General features: G+C 32.6%; 1 protein-coding gene across 1 annotated transcript; it reads right to left on the reverse strand.

Moving 5' to 3' along the window:
• LOC131026139 (uncharacterized) lies at window positions 1-15,198 on the reverse strand. Its single transcript, XM_057955908.1, has 2 exons — window positions 14,532-15,198; window positions 1-107 (listed from the first exon to the last, which is right to left on the reverse strand). Exons 1-2 carry the CDS (start codon window positions 15,196-15,198, stop codon window positions 1-3), a joined length of 774 nt encoding a protein of 257 aa, XP_057811891.1.
• Window positions 15,199-18,665: the final 3,467 nt, after the last annotated feature.

The raw sequence follows: 18,665 nt of genomic DNA on the forward strand, positions 1-18,665 counted from the left end.
TCAATCCAATTTCACAGAACCATACTGAACAACCAAGCAGTCGAGAAACGTAACCGTAACTGTACCGTAGAGAGGAAAATCGTCGCCGCGGAGAAAGTTCTCGAGATCTGGGAGAAACCAGAGCACAATCAGTATTCTGGAGGCACAATCGGCATCGGATCTGAGAGCCGATTGAAGATCGGCGCCGATCTGCTACGGAGGTCTGCTGGATCTGCTACGGAGGTCTGCTGCTGTGAAGGTCTGCTGGGAGCCGATCGGAGGTCTGCTGGGAGCGGCACCTGTCTGCTGCTGCGGAGATCTGCTACGGAGGTCTGCTACGAAGGTCAGCTGAGAGCCGATCGTGATCTGCGGCAGCTGATGTCTCTCTTTTAAAGTTGGTGGTTGATGGCCTGCAACTCCCGTTTCCAGAGGCGAGTCGGCGTCGTCGCGAGCACGATGAAGTGGTGGTGTCGCAGGTCTTCTTGTAAATCTTGTTGAAAATTACTTTCCTCCGATTTTCGAGTCTGAATTCTGAAACTTGTAAATCTGGCTTCTTCGAATTTGCTGAAAACGGCTGCTGGGATCGGGATTGGGAGCGTGTAAGGGGCGAAGATCGGGGCGTTCAGCAAAGGATCTCGGCTGCCGGCGACGGACCAAGGGCAGAAGGAGGTGGTGGCATCGAGCGAGCAGCGGTTGGGCAACGCGGCGGGCGGGTTAATATTAACTATTTCTCCTTAAGTCATGCTCATCCATGGTAGCGATCTTGCGTTCGAGAGCAGGTGAATCAGTCCTGATCTGAGCTCTGAGACAGGCAGGTGACCGCCACTCAACTCCGCGATTCCACCGGAGCGCCGAAGAGAAGCTCAGCGATCGGCAGCGGCTGTTATGATAGAGTACTAGTTCCTCAGAAATTTAGAAAATATATTTATCTTTCTTTAAATAAATATTTACATAAGATATATCAAATTAAAGCTCTTATCGTGATCTTTAATTTGATATGCATATTAAATATATTATAATTAAGCGAATTCCATAATTTAAAAAAAAATAAAACACAGAAATAAAAAGTTAAAGAAAAATAAAGTCAACCTTTTTATAAATTATAGAATTGTAAATAAACCTTCCGTGAATTAGATATGGGAGAATGTGAGTGAGAGATAGTGGGATTGTGAATGGATCATTTAACTCATAACCTTCATGTTAAAATTATTTTCAAAATTGCCATTGAAATCAATTTCAAATGATTTGAAATTGAGAACTCCCTTTTTAATATAGTATAGATATTTCCATGCAATATCATATAATATAAATAGCATAAAAATCTACTTATATTAAAAGAATTTTGTATCAACGAACTCGGCGTGAAATAGAATAACACGTAGACATATTCATATTACGCATATGACATATCGATGCACTAGCAAATACTCTCTCTCAAAAACAATGTAATAGCCTAATAAAAAAAGCTAAAACTGTTATAAACTAGAGAGAAGCGAGAGAATATAGTAGAGAATACAAATATCGTTATTATGAAGTTCACAACACACCCATATTTATAGGTGTTAAACCAAGTGTGAACGTCCGGTGTGAACGTTCACACACGTCCGGTGTGAACGTTCACACACGTCCGGTGTGAACGTTCACACACGTCCGGTGTGAACGGAGGACAGTCAACTCCGGTGGCTTGAAGATGTCAAGTGTTATTCTCCCTCTAGGTTTCTTGGTCAACACACATAAGATATATCTAGAAGATATATTTACAACACTTCCCCTTGATTGACCAATCCCTAAAAAATGTTGCCTCATTAAAACCTTGCTAGGAAAACCCAATGGGACAAAACCTAGTCGAAGGAAAAAGAGTACAACTGCTTCCCCTGAACTTGAGATCATTGAATATCTTTGAGTCGACGTATGCCGATCTCGTGTACCAACTTTCTGAATGTCGATGTTGGTAATGCCTTGGTGAATAAGTCCGCCAGATTTTCACTTGAGCGAATTTGTTGCACGTCGATATCGTAACCCTTTTGAAGGTCGTGTGTGTAGAAGAGCTTTGGAAAAATATGCTTCGTCCTATCTCCTTTGATGTATCCTTCCTTGAGTTGCGCGATGCAATCAGCATTGTCTTCATATAAAACAGTTGGTTTGGCCTTTGATGAAGCTAACCCGCACGACTCTTGGATATGACTCGTCACATTTCTCAACCATACACATTCTCGACTTGTTTCGTGGATTGCAATGATTTCAGAATGATTTGAGGATGTTGCAGTCAAGGTTTGTTTCACAGACTTCCATGATATAGCAGTTCCACCACATGTGAAAATATATCCAGTTTGTGACTTAGCTTCATGTGGATCGGATAAAAATCCTGCATCCGAATACCCCACTAGAGTATTATCAGAATTTTCTTGATAATATAATCCAAGGTCAATGGTACCCTTTAGATAACGTAGAATGTGCTTAACACCATTCCAATGTCTCAAAGTGGGTGCAGAGCTAAATCTTGCTAGAAGATTAACAGAAAAAGCTATATCTGGTCTAGTATTATTAGCCAGATAAGTCAATGCTCCAATTGCACTTAGATATGGTACTTCAGGACCAGGACCAAGTATCGTTTCACCCTCTTCAATTGGTCGAAATGGATCTTTCTTAGTATCAAGAGATCTAACGACCATTGGTGATGCTAATTGATGTGCATTATCCATATAGAAGCGTTTTAACACTTTTTCTGTATATGTGGATTGATGGATAAACGTTCCTCCACGGATACGTTCCATTTGCAAACCAAGACAAAACTTCGTCTTTCCCAAATTTTTAATCTCAAATTCTTTCTGCAAATATTCAGCAGTTTTATTGAGCTCTTCAGGAGTCCCAATTAAATTTAAATCATCAACATAAACTGCTATGATTGCAAATCCACTTTCGGTTTTCTTAATGAAAACATAAGGGCAGATATCATCATTCTTGTATCCTTCTTTCAAAAGATACTCGCTCAGTCTATTGTACCACATACGACCAGACTGTTTCAACCCATACAACGATTTTTGCAGTTTAATTAAATACATGCTTTTGGGTTGTGACTGAAATCCTTCAGGCATTTTAAATCCTTCAGGAATTTTCATATATATGTCAGTATCTAATGACCCATATAAATAAGCAGTCACTACATCCATAAGGCGCATATCAAGCCTTTGTGACACAGCCAGACTAATCAAAAATCTAAAACTAATAGCGTCCATTACTGGAGAGTATGTTTCCTCATAATCAATTCCTGGTTTTTGTGAGAAACCTTGTGCTACGAGTCTTGCTCTATATCTCGTAACTTCATTTTTCTCGTTTCTCTTTCTAACAAAAATCCATCTATATCCAACAGGGATTTTAGATTCCGGAGTTAAGGCTATAGGCCCAAATACTTTCCGGTTATCACAGGAATTTAATTCCCTTTCTATAGCTTCTTTTCACTTTGGCCAATCAAGTCTCTGTTTGCATTTAGCAACAGATGTATGTTCAGGATCCTGATATTTAAAACTTCAAGAGCTATATTAAAGGCAAATATATCATCAACAATGATATTTTCTCTCTCTAGTATCTGATGTAAATAATTTATTGAGATCTCATGATTTTCAGATACTTGTAATTCTTCAGGAATTACATCACTTTCATTTGATTGATTAGTCGTTTTCGTCATTGTTTGGTTTCCATCTTGCCCCTTTCTTTTTCTAGGCATAGAATCTTTGGAACCAACTGGTCGACCACGTTTTTGACGAATTTTGGACTCATTTGCTGCCAAATCTATTTGTCCTTCAGGGACATCAATTTTAGCTAGAGTATTTGCAGCATGTATGTGAGATTGTGTCACTTTTCTTGTATCTACAAAAGCATCAGGAATTTGATTTGCAATATTTTGCAAATGAATGATCTTTTCATTTTCTTGTTCACATTGATTTGTTCTAGAATCAAAATGTGATAAGTTTTTCTCATTTCAAGAGATTTCCTTGTGCTTTTCTGGATGTAGATTTATTCCTCCTAATGTTGGAAATGTCATTTCATCTAAATGACAATCTGCAAAACGTGCAGTAAATAAATCACCTGTTAAAGGTTCTAGATACCTTATAATCGATGGTGAATCAAATCCAACATATATCCCAAGTCTTCGTTGGGGACCCATTTTTGTTCGTTGTGGGGGTTGCAATTGGGACTTGAACCGCGCAACCAAAAGTTCGTAAGTGAGAAACATCAGGTTCTCGGCCAAATATAATTTGCATTGGGGAGTATTCATGATTTGCTGATGGCCTTAGTCGAACTAATGTTGCAGCATGTAATATGGCATGACCCCAAACAGTAGTTGGTAGTTTTGATTTCATAAGTAATGGTCTAGCAATAATTTGAAGACGTTTAATAAATGATTCCGCTAAACCATTTTGAGTATGGACATGAGCTACTGGATGTTCAATCTCAATTCCAATAGCCATACAATAGTTATCAAATGCTTGAGATGTAAACTCACCAGCATTATCAAGACGAATTCTTTTAATTGAATTGTCTGGGAATTGAGCTCTTAATTTTATGATTTGAGCAAGTAGTCTAGCAAATGTTGCATTTCTAGTAGAAAGCAAGCATACATGGGACCATCTATAAAAGGCATTAATTAATACCATAAATTATCGAAAAGGTCCACAAGGTGGATGTATAGGTCCATAAATGTCTCCTTCAATTCTTTCTAAGAAATATGGAGATTCAGTATTATCCTTCGTATATGAAGGTCTAATGACTAACTTGCCTTGCGCACAAGCATCACATGAGAATTCCTTTGTAGAAAGAATCTTTTGATTCTTTATATTGTGCCCATATGAATTATTGATTATTCGGCGCATCATAGTCGCTCCAGGATGTCCAAACCTATCATGCCAAAGCTTAAAGCTTTTTGTATCATTGAACTTTACGTTCATGAAATGGTTTGTCTCAATTGCTTTTATGAATGTGTAATACATTCCAGAAGGTAGTGTTGCTAATTTTTCTTTTGTCAGCTTATAGCCTGAAACAAAAGAATTTATGCAAAGATATTCATTTCTACCTTTCACATAATTGTCTCGATGTGGTATCCATTATTTCGGATATCCTTGAAACTTAGTAAGTTACTTACTAAAGTGCAGGGCATTTTCAATATCTAATTTAGTATCATTTGGCAAAATGATACAAGCTCTTTCGGAGCCTTCAATGATGTTGGATGCACCTGATATTGTGTTAACATTATTCTCATCTAATGTCAACTCAAGGAAATACTTCTTCTTTTGAAGAATAATATGTGTATTTATTTTCCAAGACAAATATCACAAGATTTCATATGATATTAATGTATATATATTCATGCCTTGTTAAAAACCTCTCCGCAAAAACCCTATGGGAAAAATTCGGTAGAGGAAAAGAGTACAAGATATATATATTTACTCATATATTACACTAGTTGCCTCGTTAAAAACCTTAACTAAGAAAACCTCGTAGGAAAAAACTTAGTAAGGGAAAAAGAGTACAACCATTCGGCCTCTAGGGCCGTTTGACCTTCAAGGTCTAATTTTCAAGAGCATGTAATATGGATTGCTCTTGAAGAGTATGTAATATTCTTCATGGAATATTGATTGTGCTACATCGGGAGCAACAATATGAATCAAATAGATAAAGATTCAAGGATATGTTATCCAAATATTTAATTTACTTGCTCTTAGAGCATGTAATATTCTTCAGGAATATTACTTGTGCTACTTTAATAGCATCAATTTAAGATCTTGAATGTAATATTCTTCAGGAATACTACTTGTGCTATTTGAATAGCATCAATGAGTTTTTCAAGATTATTTAAAAAAAATACGTTGTATATATATAATATACAAAGTATATATCCACTATGAATTAAAAAATTTCCCAATACATGATAATGTCAATAGTGATTCAAGTAGTAGAACATCGAAGTTTACTGATTATATAAAATAATATGAAACAAGAATTGCCACGTAGTAGTAAATCATATTCAAGATTTTGTAGAATAAGATCCAATCAAATATTGCACTCTTAACAAACAAAGTAAATTAAAACTCAATTATATATGTTTGTCATCTCACCGAAAGGGTGCACAAAAATATTGAGATTAAATCTATTGGCATCATATCTTTTTAACATAATCGGGCGAATCTATTATGTCTCCAATTATCAAAATAGTCTTCTATTTTGCGTGAACTTTTCATATTTTTCTTTATTATTTTTCTAAAATCTACTATTTCACATTGACTTTTTATACCACATCAAATACAAGTTTACATAAAATGACATATTCCCTCTAAGTACAGATCAAAAATTTACTTTATATCCTCCAAATTCCAATCAAAATTCACTTTTGTTTGGTGGAATGATTAAGATCAATATCATTCGAAATGCATCACTAATTTAATATGCTCAAACAAATGCTATTTTAATAGCATCAAAATATAACTTTTAGGATTATTTGTATTTCTTCAAGAATAACGAAAATTATATCATTTGTAATAAACAAATATAACATATTTGCATCAAACCACAAATATAAGGGGAATTTGCACAAATTTCAATAACAATCTCTTTTATGCAAAGCATATATGTTACCATGATTCCGTTTTCTGGTTATTTCCAAGCCAATTTATTGATATAAACATATTAAACAGTATAATATTCTAATACTTCAAAGTTTCTTTCGTCTGGATTTAGATGATTACTAAAATTATACGGATTGAAATTCAGATGAAAAGAAAATTAGTCGTACCTTATTGGAAAGACACAATTCTTTCCTAGGGCATACCTCCAATCCTTTTACGATCGAAGGAAGATGAGAGGATTAGAGCATCGTGCTGATAACGTGTTATAAACTAGAGAGAAGCGAGAGAATATAGTAGAGAATACAAATATCGTTATTATGAAGTTCACAACACACCCATATTTATAGGTGTTAAACCAAGTGTGAACGTCCGGTGTGAACGTTCACACACGTCCGGTGTGAACGTTCACACACGTCCGGTGTGAACGGAGGACAGTCAACTCCGGTGGCTTGAAGATGTCAAGTGTTATTCTCCCTCTAGGTTTCTTGGTCAACACACATAAGATATATCTAGAAGATATATTTACAACAAAAACACAGCTATTAATAGTTTATTACTAGCTAATTGTTAGTGTATGTGTTGTGTTGTGTTGTGTTGCTGAATTTGTCTTCTAAACAAAGCAAAAAATGAAAATTAAATCACGTACGGTGCCATTTTTAAATTTTAGTTCAGGAAACAAAAACAAAAACAAAAAGGAAAAAGATGACTTTAATAGAAGGACAAAGTAGCAAATACCCCCTATTATATATTTCTATCTAATAGAGTTTCGTTTGAGAGTGAATACGAGTTTTAATAAAATTATTAAAGTTATTATAAGTAGAATAAAGGTACAATTTGTAGGAGTAGTATTAGTACAAAAATAGAATAAAAGTATATTATTAGTTAAAAAATTGAATAAAAGTATAATTTATAATTAAATATAGAGAAAAAAAAGTATGATGTGATAGTTTAAAAAGTTAAATATAACTCTTTTTCGTGGACAAAAACATAGACTAAGTATGACTTTTTTTCGTGGACAGATGGAGTAACTCTTTAACACATATATTTACCTCCTTATATTTTGATTTTAGGCTGTTAGCCCCTCAATATTTTCTAAAGAGTGTAAATCTCTCCTATTTATCAATGTATTAGAAGACTGAAGAAAATAAATGTGTTAAAGTTATATGATAGGGTTATAATTTATAGTACATGATATGTTTTTTGTATCAAAATTTAAAAATCGTACATCTATATATTAAAAAACAGTTATAACGGCTACTTTGTTCCGCCAATTTTTAAAATTTATTCTCTTCCACAATTCAAATATTGTTGGTTTTTATCTCTCTTCTTTTTCTATTTATTTTCGCTTTCATTTTTTTAATAAATAATATAATTTGAGTAATGATAAAATATTCAATATGTATATCAAATTAAAAATCGTGACCAATGCTTTAATTTGATATGTATACGATAAAATAATTTAAGATTAAAAAGTTATACAAGTTAAAAAAAATTACTCAAAATTATTTTTCTCTATCATACTTCTTATTCTTCTTATCTTATATTCTATAAAAATCAAAATCTTTTGATTTTATTTTATGTTCTTTATTTTTTAGTATTTTGATTTTATTTTATTTCTAATTTATTTTTTATTTATATTATAGTATGTAATTTTAATTTATTACTATAAATAGAAAAGATTATTTAATACTCCCTCCGTCCCACTTCGAATGACCTATCTAAATTTAAAAATATTTAACACTGCTTTTTGAATGGTTCCACTGCCACTTTACACCTTTATCACACATCATTTAATCTTCGTTCCCTATGTTTTTTAGTTATTTGAAGCGGGACGGAGGGAGTATATGATAAAATAATCTTTTACCAATTATTTCATATATATATATATATATATATATATATATATATATAGGGAGTGGTTCAATTGAGAAGCTCAAATGTGTTGAGAAGTTGAGAAGCAATGTAATAGATGAACATGTTAGTACATTTTGATGAACATGGTAATTAGACCCTATATCAATAAATTATTTGAACATACCAAATATAACTGACGAACATACGAATCTATTTAATTTGTTAAAAAATACGTCACCGCCAATGATCGAACCCCAGATCAAACTCGTGTTCATAAAAATTTATTGGCATGTTCATCTACTAAATTGCTTCTCAACTTCTCAACACATTTGAGCTTCTCAATATAACCTAACCCTATATATATATATATATATATATATATATATATATATATATATATATATATTCCAAATCAATGCGTGTTATAAAGTACATTAGTAATATTGATTGTCTAAATGAAAGTATAAAATTTCAAAATTAATAAAAGCCCTTTGATCAAGCCTTTGGCTTGACTTCGTCAGTGTCGACGACGGGCGGTGGGTTCGTCGGGGGGTGGAAGACTGCCGGCCTTGAACACGTTGGACGCTTCAGAGAAAGGGGCGAACCCCATCATCGGATTGGTACTCGGCACACCCGCATCTTGAGAATAATTCTTGAAAAAATCGTCGAAACCTTTCTCTATTGTTTTAGAGAACAAATTGAGAAGAAAAAAGTGAGAGAATAGCTTGAGAATGGAGGAAGGTTGTGTTGAATGTGGGAAAATTGTGAATTAGATGTAATACGAAAGACCACCTTTTCGCCTTCACAAATCTTGGGCGCAAGAAAAAGGTAAATTTCTTTTCGGAGTATGGATTGGTGCTGCATGGTACATCTGGAAAGGAAGGAATGATAGCATATTTAACCAAGGAAGTTGGGTACAAGAAAAATTGGTTGCAGAGATTAAATCAAGGATTTGGGGCTGGTTGTAGGCTTACAACCAAAAGTCATCCTCTTCAGATTTTAGATCATGGTTCTCAGCCGTCAGTTTTGAGAATTGAAGCCGTTCCTACATCGAATTTTATTTCCTTCTTCCTTTTTGTTATTCTCTGTTTTCCTCTCTGTATTCTTGATCTGTTTTTTGGTAACTCTGGTGCCTTCGGTTTTTATAAAATTTCTCCTTTTCCTGATTAAAAAAAATTATAGAGGAAATAAAGTTAAAAAAAGTAAAAAGTCGTTGCTGCAACGGTAAAAAAAGAGGGGAGCGAAGAAAAAAGCCAAAACACAGTCGGATTTTCAATTTATTTCTTTTAGACGCGTGTGCTCGACACACCAGTCACCAAACACCTCCGCCCTTCGTGCCCGGCACCAAGCATCGTGCTCAGCACGAGCCGTGTAGGCACGCTAGCTCTCCCCCTATTTCCGTGCCAGCTCGAGGAGGCATGGAGCATTTGCGCTGCGGATGCTCTAGCTAATGCAATAAAAAAAATATTAATATTATTAATTTATTATTGATAATTTTTTTTAATTTTTATTTAATTTTAATTTTTTCGTCCTTCAAACATCTTACTTTTTTTTTTTTTTTAGTTCGTCCTCAAAATGCCTTCGTAATTTATTTTTGTAAATAGTTGTACTTATTATTATTTTTTAAATTTATACCTTTTATGAAACCTATTTTTTATTTATTAAATATATAATTAATTTTTATTAAAATTCGTGTAATTAGGAAGAAGATGTTTAAGAGAACGAGGGATTATTAATAAAATATTTTGCCAACTGCAGGTTCAGCTCTTTTGTGCTGTTGTTATTCTGCAGTTTAGTGACTCATCATTGCAGACACACTGCGCTTACTTTGATACGCGTGCGCTTTAATTTAATGCTTCACAACCAAGATTTTGATAATTGCAATTTCGAATTAGTATTTGATTACTAATTAAAAAGAAAAAGAAAAAGCGAAGGCAGAAGCGTGAACATGGAGTAATTTTTATGTACAAATGCAAATATTACGAAATATGTTCGAAAAAAAATAGTTAAATATTTTTAAAAAATAATTTACTAAAATTTTGGGTTCAAAATAAAAATAAAAAAAATAGTTTTTTAGGCAAAAATAAAAAATAGTTAATTTTACTCTTTTGTCTACATTGATTTTTTTTTTTGTAATTTTCTTTACATTTTTATTAATTTTTAATTACAAAAAAGATATAAAATTAAAAAAAAATTCAAAAAACTACAATATGGAGACACAATAAAGCTAACTAAATCCTTTTTTAAGTACAAAAAATACAACAAAATAAAAAAAATTACAAAATTACAAAAAACTACAATGTTGAGGAAACAATAAAACTAATTAAATCCTTTTTTAATATGAACCAATTTTTTGAAATAAATTAATCTTTTAAAATATTCAACCTTTTTCTATCTGAACATATTTTATCTAAATTTCACTACTCTTTTTTATTTACCTTTTTGCAAATGATTAATTTTATGTTTAATTCTTTATTAATTAGTTGACGATAACAAAAGAAGGTAGTTATTTAGATTACTACCAGAAAATTCAGACAATTATGGCAGACAAAGATAAACTCTGCAGCTTAATAACTTTGATCTTTGTCGGTCTAAAAGCTAGTTAGCCTCTAATATAAAGATTCTATTTCTGTTTCCTTTTAATTTTTAATTTGTGGGTCGAGATAATATTTAAATCCTTAATTTTTGATTTTTTTTTAAAAAACTATATCCAATTTTCACGATATTTTAATAATGTTGCAGCTTTTCGATGTTCTTTTAGTATGAAATTGGTCGTCGAACGTTCAATAACTAATCATTGAATTAAGAGTTTTTTTTTTTAAAAAAGAAAGGTATTATAAATCAAGAAGAATCGTCAAGACAATATCGCCTAACCAACGAGGCAAATCCTCAGTCCAACACACCGGACTTCAGATATTGCGAGCAAATTGAGCAAGGCAATGTGCCGCTCTATCATCATTGAATTAAGAGTTGATGTGATAGACTTAAAGTTTATTGATGGTTTAAATAACATTCCGAGCGTACAACAATAAAATTGACAATGTGGAATGCCAGCCAACTTACATTAAGCTTCAAATGCTCACAATCAATTTTAAATTTCGAGTAGCGGATGTATAATCTCGTACTGAAAAAATGAATTTACTATAAATTGAAAATTTGGACATTATTAAAAAGTTTTAAAATTAGGTCAAATTTGTAATAAGGTCCAAAGATTGGGGTTTAAATAACAATAAGATTATTGGGGGTTCAATTGACACCTTGATTTCGTACTTTTAAAATATTTATTTATGTTTTAATCACTTATAATTTTATTTTATTGATATATTGTGTCATTTGTGTGTATAGTTGCATTCCTATCGTGTCACTCAATTTTCGTTAATGTGCAAATAACATTAATTTAAAAAATAGACTACTCATGAGAAAAGGTTAAAATAGAGTCTAATTTATGTGATTTTTTTCACGTTGGTGACAAATTTTGCATTTTGACTTCTTTTGGAGGTGCAATTGTTATGTTGAATAGACACGACATATAATTAGTAACAATGATATTGTGACATACAACTATGATACATTGAACATTACATTTTTATATATTCCAATTTGTGGAAGGAAACAAAATATTACTAGCAATGCACAAAATTAAATGCACACGTAATATGTTTGCTTTTTTGTTTCATTATACTCGACTAGCTACTCGAATCTTTCTCTTATGTAATAATTAATTTTATAATGTTTTCTCTAAAACAAATGTGTATAAATCGTAATCAAATGTTAATTTATAGTATATTTGTAGGCCCTATTGGCTACCTATCTTTTCTATACGTGTAATTTACTTAGATGTGATTGAAATTGTAAGAGATTTCTATTGTATTTCATACTTTTATTAGGTTTTTACTCTATTTAATGACATTTTAAATGCGAAAATTGCATGTGCTAGTAAAGTAAATCTTTGTTCGAAAACAATATTTACTAGAGTGGAAATAGGTAGAAATAAAAGTCACGTGTCATTCAAGTTCGATTTATTAATTGTGTCTATTTTTATCAAGTGGTCCTTATTTTCTTTAGGTAAGTATATTTATTGGATTACGCACGAGGAGGGATGTATGAATTAATTAGGGTGGAGCTTATTATATTTTCAGTTCCTAATTTTGATAGTAATCCAATTTGCATTTCTAATTTCTAAAGAAACATTGTATGCCAAGTTTTGGGAATATGGTCCGACACCAAAATTTATTGACCAATAGTTTAATTGTTTGGAATTTGATGAGCAAATTCAAAGGTACAGTTGAAAACATCTTGATGATAGCTCTCTAGCGATGCTCATGTTATTGGGATGTGGTCACTAAAGTGGTCGAAAAATGAAAAAAAATGTAAATTTTTATGATATCAACTATCATACTCCCTCCGTCCCACATCACTTGGCTTAGTTCTTTTCGGCACGGTTATTAAGGATAGTAAGATTGTAGTATAAAGTATAATGTCTTTTATATTGAAAATTTATTACTGAAAAAGGAAACACGTACAACCCGAAAAAGAAAGTATGCCAAGTGAAATGAGACGGAAAGAGTATTATTATTTTTCGATCACATTCGGTGACCAAAATCCATTGATATAAGTATCATTAGAAAGTTAGCAATAAGAGCTTTTCAATGGTACTTTCGAATTGCCCATCGGACTCCGGACAATCAAGTTATTAGTAGCAAACTCTGGGCTCAGATCATATTTCAAAAGAAATAAAAATTTATTTATTTCTTAGAAGACAAATAAATTTGGTTTTGAAATCAAAATTTAAGTGTAATACGTGTATTTATATGCAAGTAACCCCCTATTTTATATATAAGTGTGAATTTTTTCGCCTAAATTTTATATTGTGGAATAAAATGGAACTCATGACAATTTTTTAATTCAACTAGGGCATCCTTACCTCTTAATTTATTTTCTATGAGTTCTTGAGAATCATAACTATTATGAGAAAGAAAAACTGTTTTCAATCATTGATCGTGAAAATATGATGCATTTGCTGTTAAATTATATTCACTCAAAAAAAAAAAAAAATTTTCTATCATCTCATGAAATTGGAACCCAGGTATAATACATTCACGATACAAGAGTTAAAAATAATTATCGCTCCCTTCAAAATTTGAACATAGCTAAAATTTAGCCTCTTCAAATAAATATCAGCAATAAGATTTAAAAATTCAACATTCTAAATTTATTGTTATTTCTCATCATATTTATTTATTTTCATTAGAATCATTCCATAGTATTTATCTATTATATTATTACAAAATTGAACGGCTGATATTAAGTGGGCTTCCCAGCAGGCAAGACTCCCACTGATCGCGGCGCAGCCATCACCTTAAAGTCGTGTCTCCAGCCACACGTGTTTCGCGACAATGGCCAAATGTCACATAAAAGCGCATTTCATCTGCCCTACATTAATGATTTAACGCTCATATATAGATACCTTCAAAAAATAAAAAATAAAAATAAAATTATTTTTGTAATAAAACTCTCATTTAGTTCCACTGGGCTTTCAGCCAAAACTCGAGATCACTTGGAGTTTTTCTTTCTAAAAAAAACAAAAACAAAACTCTCTCTAGGAGTATTGTGTCGTGTCATATCATACCGTCAATTATTATTAATTTTTTTCTATTTTTTTTCATTGAAACTTTGAAAGTATATTTGGACACACAGCAGTTTCATAAAATTCATCCTTTCGGCGAAATTATCGTAAATTCGGTGAGTTTATAAATATTTCAACACTTGTTTTTTATTTGGATTAATTGCCTATAAATACACAAACTATACTATATCCAAATTTTGATTTTTAACCAAATCTATTTTTTTGGTCAAAAAAATACATAAACTTTTAATTTTTTAGAATTTGACATGACCTCAAAAGTTCGTTGGCTAATAACTTAATTGACTGAATTATGATGGCCAATCTGAAGGTACAGTTGGAAAGCTATTGACGTTGTCTTTCTTTTTTTTGATCGAGAAAAGAAGGGAAAATTTATTAAAACAGAGGTACCAGAGGTACCGAGAACTAGTACAAGAAAGAAGTTGTGAACTCACGGGAGCACCACTTCGAAAAAATTGCATCTGAAACGACGATACCAAAAGTCTGGTTCCAGCTCCACATTCTTCCTTTGATCTCTAAAACCATTTGTTGGGCATCCCAAACCTTTCCTTCAAATCTGCTCACATTCCTATTCTTCCAGATCAGCCAAATCGTGCAAATCCACAGCGCCTTGAGGAACTTCCTACTGCTTTTCCCTTTTCCACCGTGAGCAAAGATAGAGAAATGTTGCAGAATACCTTGGGGTCTCGCCGTCCTCTGCCCTATCCACTGTTGAATGAGGTCCCACACCTGTTCGGCCTTTGGACAATGGAGGAAAAGGTGCACCGCTGTTTCTTCATGCGCCACACATGAATTACACCAGCTATCCTCCGCCTGCAGCGCCACCTTCCTCTTGATGAGGTTATCACAAGTTGCCAATCTATTGCGAAGGCATCTCCAAGCTGTAACTCTTGCCTTGTAAGGAGCCAGAGCGTTCCAAATATTCCCAAACGTCTCATTATGGGTAGTCAAAAGGGGTGCTTCATTTCTAGACGCCTCAAGGACCTCATAAGCAGATTTTGTTGAAAACCTTCTATCCTTCGTTGCCTTCCAATCCCAACCATCTTTCAAACCAACGCGAGGAGAACAGGCTGAGATAAAAGATTTTAAGGCTTCTACCATTTCAATCTCCCTCTCGAATAGGTCTCTTCTCCACTGAAAATTCCATTCCCACACCTCTTCTACCCAACTCCCGGACTCTGCAATTGTCGTATTCTTGCTAACACACAAGTTGAACAGACGAGAAAAGACAAACCTAAGCGGTTTATCACCCACCTACAAATCGATCCAAAATCTTGTTTCCCTGCCTTCCCCAATCCTTCGTGAGATGTTCTCCATAAATCATCCCGCCTCCCTGCCCCTAACCTTCTCAATAATTCTCGGCCACCATCCCCCGCAACCTCTTCTTTCTCTCAACTGACAGCCTCCATCGTCCCCCCAGATCAGTTCTCCAGAAGTGGATTTAACGATCTTAGCCCACAGTGAGTCCCCATCCTCCGAAAACCTCCACAACCACTTCAGCACCAGGACATTGTTAAACCATTCAAGGTTCCTGAACCCCAAACCTCCAGAATATTTGTTGACACACAAGTCACTCCATTTAATCCAAGCAATATTCCCCGTAATTTCGTCACCAACCCCTCATCCCCAAAAGAATTTTCGACACGCTGAGTTGAGCTTTTTCACAATAGTTTTTGGGATAAAATAAAAGGAAAGCTGAAAAACCGGAATGGCTTGCAGGACTGCTTTAACCAGGGTAGCGCGCCCGGCCAAAGAATATAAGTAATGATACTTATATTGTTGGGTTTTGGTAATCGGAAATTGTCGAAAAAAAGAAAAAATATAGAGTTTCGTGACCTCGACTTTCATGCCATTTTTTTTACCACTTCCGGTTATCAAAACTCAACAATATAAGTATCATTAGAAAGATAACATTAAGAGCTTTCTAACGGTATCTTCGGATTGCCCATCAGAATTCAGACAATCAATTTATTAGCCGACGAACTTTCAGCACCGGTCAAATTCCAAAAATATAAAAGTTTATGTATTTTTTGACCAAAAAAATAGATTTGGTCAAAAACCAAAATTTGAGTATAGTTCGTGTATTTATAGGCAATTAACCATTTTTATTTTGGGTATTGGTATGTAAATACTCGAATTTTTTTCATTTTATAATTTTGCATCCTAATTTTAAAATCTTCCTATAAATACTTAAACTTTGTTTTTTTTTTTTTGCACCCGAAACATTTTTACCCCCCAAATTGTTGCTGACATGTCAGGCGGATTGAGCGCGAAGTTTGAAGTACATAATGAAGCCTATAAATTTGTGTCGATGTGGGATCTAGAACATGGAATTGTAGATTCTGGGATGTCAATTGAGCTGTCATATCATATGTCAGCAACGATGTGGAGGTAAAAAATTTCGGGTACAAAATTCAAGTATTTATAAGTAGATCTTAAAATTAGGATACAAAATAAAAAAATAGAGAAAATTTGAATATTTATGTATCAATACCCCTTTTATTTGTATGCTCGAAACCCCAAAATTTGTGTTCTCCAACAGAAATTAGTACTGAAGTCAGAGCAAAAATAATTGATGTTGGACATTTTTTAAAAATCGCATGTGAGTACTAATCTTTTGTCATGAAATTATTACGTGACTAAATTAAAAATAACAAGACTAAAAATACATTTTGTCCTTACTTTAAAGTTCTTGAATTGTTGTTGGGGGAAATTATGACTTTTGTTTGAGTTATAGTTAAGCAATCCTATGATTTTTAATGGTAGTGCTACTTAATGATCTCTTAATTAATTGTACACACACCTAACTTTTTTTTAAAGAAAACCAACGAATCTATTAAAATAATCTAGTTCAAGCAAATTGCATGTGCAATTATTTGCAAAATTTATTATGATTATAACGTGGGTGGACTTTATACGTTATCGTCACATTTTGCGGGAAATTTTTGAAATAAAATTAAATATATATTTTTAGGGGAAATCAATGGAAATATATTAATCACGATGAATAATATTTGTAAGCCAGGAGGGGAAATCCTACTTCCAGATCATTGCACCATCAGACCATGCAGCGAAATTAGCTAAAAAATAATTAACCATAGCACTCTCTCTTTCCTCTAATGCAGCGTCGGAAAATGATTGTGAATTTTATTTATTTATTATTTAAAAAAGAAAATGCAATATATACATGATAATTCATTAATTTGTAGGTCAAATGCACATCTACTAAGTTTCCCAAAATTATAATTATTCCATCTACCGTTTGGAATTATTGCTTAATTTCTGACTCATAAACATTGTCTATAATCTTTTATTAATTAGCTGTTTGAAAGATTACAATTATGCATGTAGTTGTTCCACAGTCAAACCATAATTGTAATCCAACTAAGATTAATATATGCAATCGTCTAAAAAAAAAATAAATATACTTGCAATAACGTTGATTGAAAATGGAAAATAATGCTAGTAGTATTTATTAATATATCTTATGTAAAACAAAATTAATGTATGTCAGTAGATTTTACCTGCGTATCTTGGAATTCTAAATATGCACAATTACAAACTCGATTTCTATTTATTTCCAAAATTTAATGGTTTGTATTAATAGTTGGAATTTATGGTCTTATATTTTCAAAAGAGATGGTTTTGAGTACAATCGAGTGTATTGTATAATCGGGTTGTCCCGCACTCAGACTCTGACCTGCATCCTGATTCGAACCCGCATCTTGATTTAAATCGTATAAATAATATTATTCGATTATACAAATGACACTGTGTATAAATGATCCTATACTGTGTATAATTGACACTATTTAGAAATATAAATGACACTTTTTATAATTGACACTATAAGATTGAAAATGACATTATAATATTTTAAATAACACTATATGATTGAAAATGACACTATAATATTTTAGAATGTTACAGTGTTATTTATATAATCGAATAGTGTCAATTATAATCACTGTCATTTGTATAACTGAATAGTGTCATTTACATGATTTGTGTCATAAACTCATAATACGAGTTCGAATAAAAATGCGGGTCATGATCTAAGTGCGGGTCAATCCTATTATATGATACACCTGATTGTATCCAAGTTTTTGTGTATCTAAAGTAGCATTGTATTGGTCGATTCATCAACTAAAGACGGTCGTATACTCGTATAGTCTTTCTAGTTTTGGAGATAGATGAAATTAATTAGTCAAACTAGCTAGTTGATAAAATCAATTTGTCATTTTGCTTTCACATGAAATATTTTTTTTCTTCACTTTTCTTCTAGAAAAAAAAAAATCAAAACCTGGTAGTAGAGTATGTATTAAAACATGCAAAATCTGTGTGTGTATATGTATCGTCTTAATGAGTAGTTATAATTACTATAATTTTAAATTAAATTCTGTAAAGTCTCTCCACTACGTCTATAATTTTATTCCGATTCTCCACATAACCATACAACCAAGAAATTGAGATTTTCTTTAACTATCTTGAACACATTTAATGATTAAATTGAATTCTTGTTCAATATTAATACTTTGTGATATCATGGTCAATTCAGTTAATTAATT

Source organism: Salvia miltiorrhiza, chromosome 5 (genome assembly GCF_028751815.1).
Source record: "Salvia miltiorrhiza cultivar Shanhuang (shh) chromosome 5, IMPLAD_Smil_shh, whole genome shotgun sequence".
NCBI lineage: Eukaryota > Viridiplantae > Streptophyta > Magnoliopsida > Lamiales > Lamiaceae > Salvia > Salvia miltiorrhiza.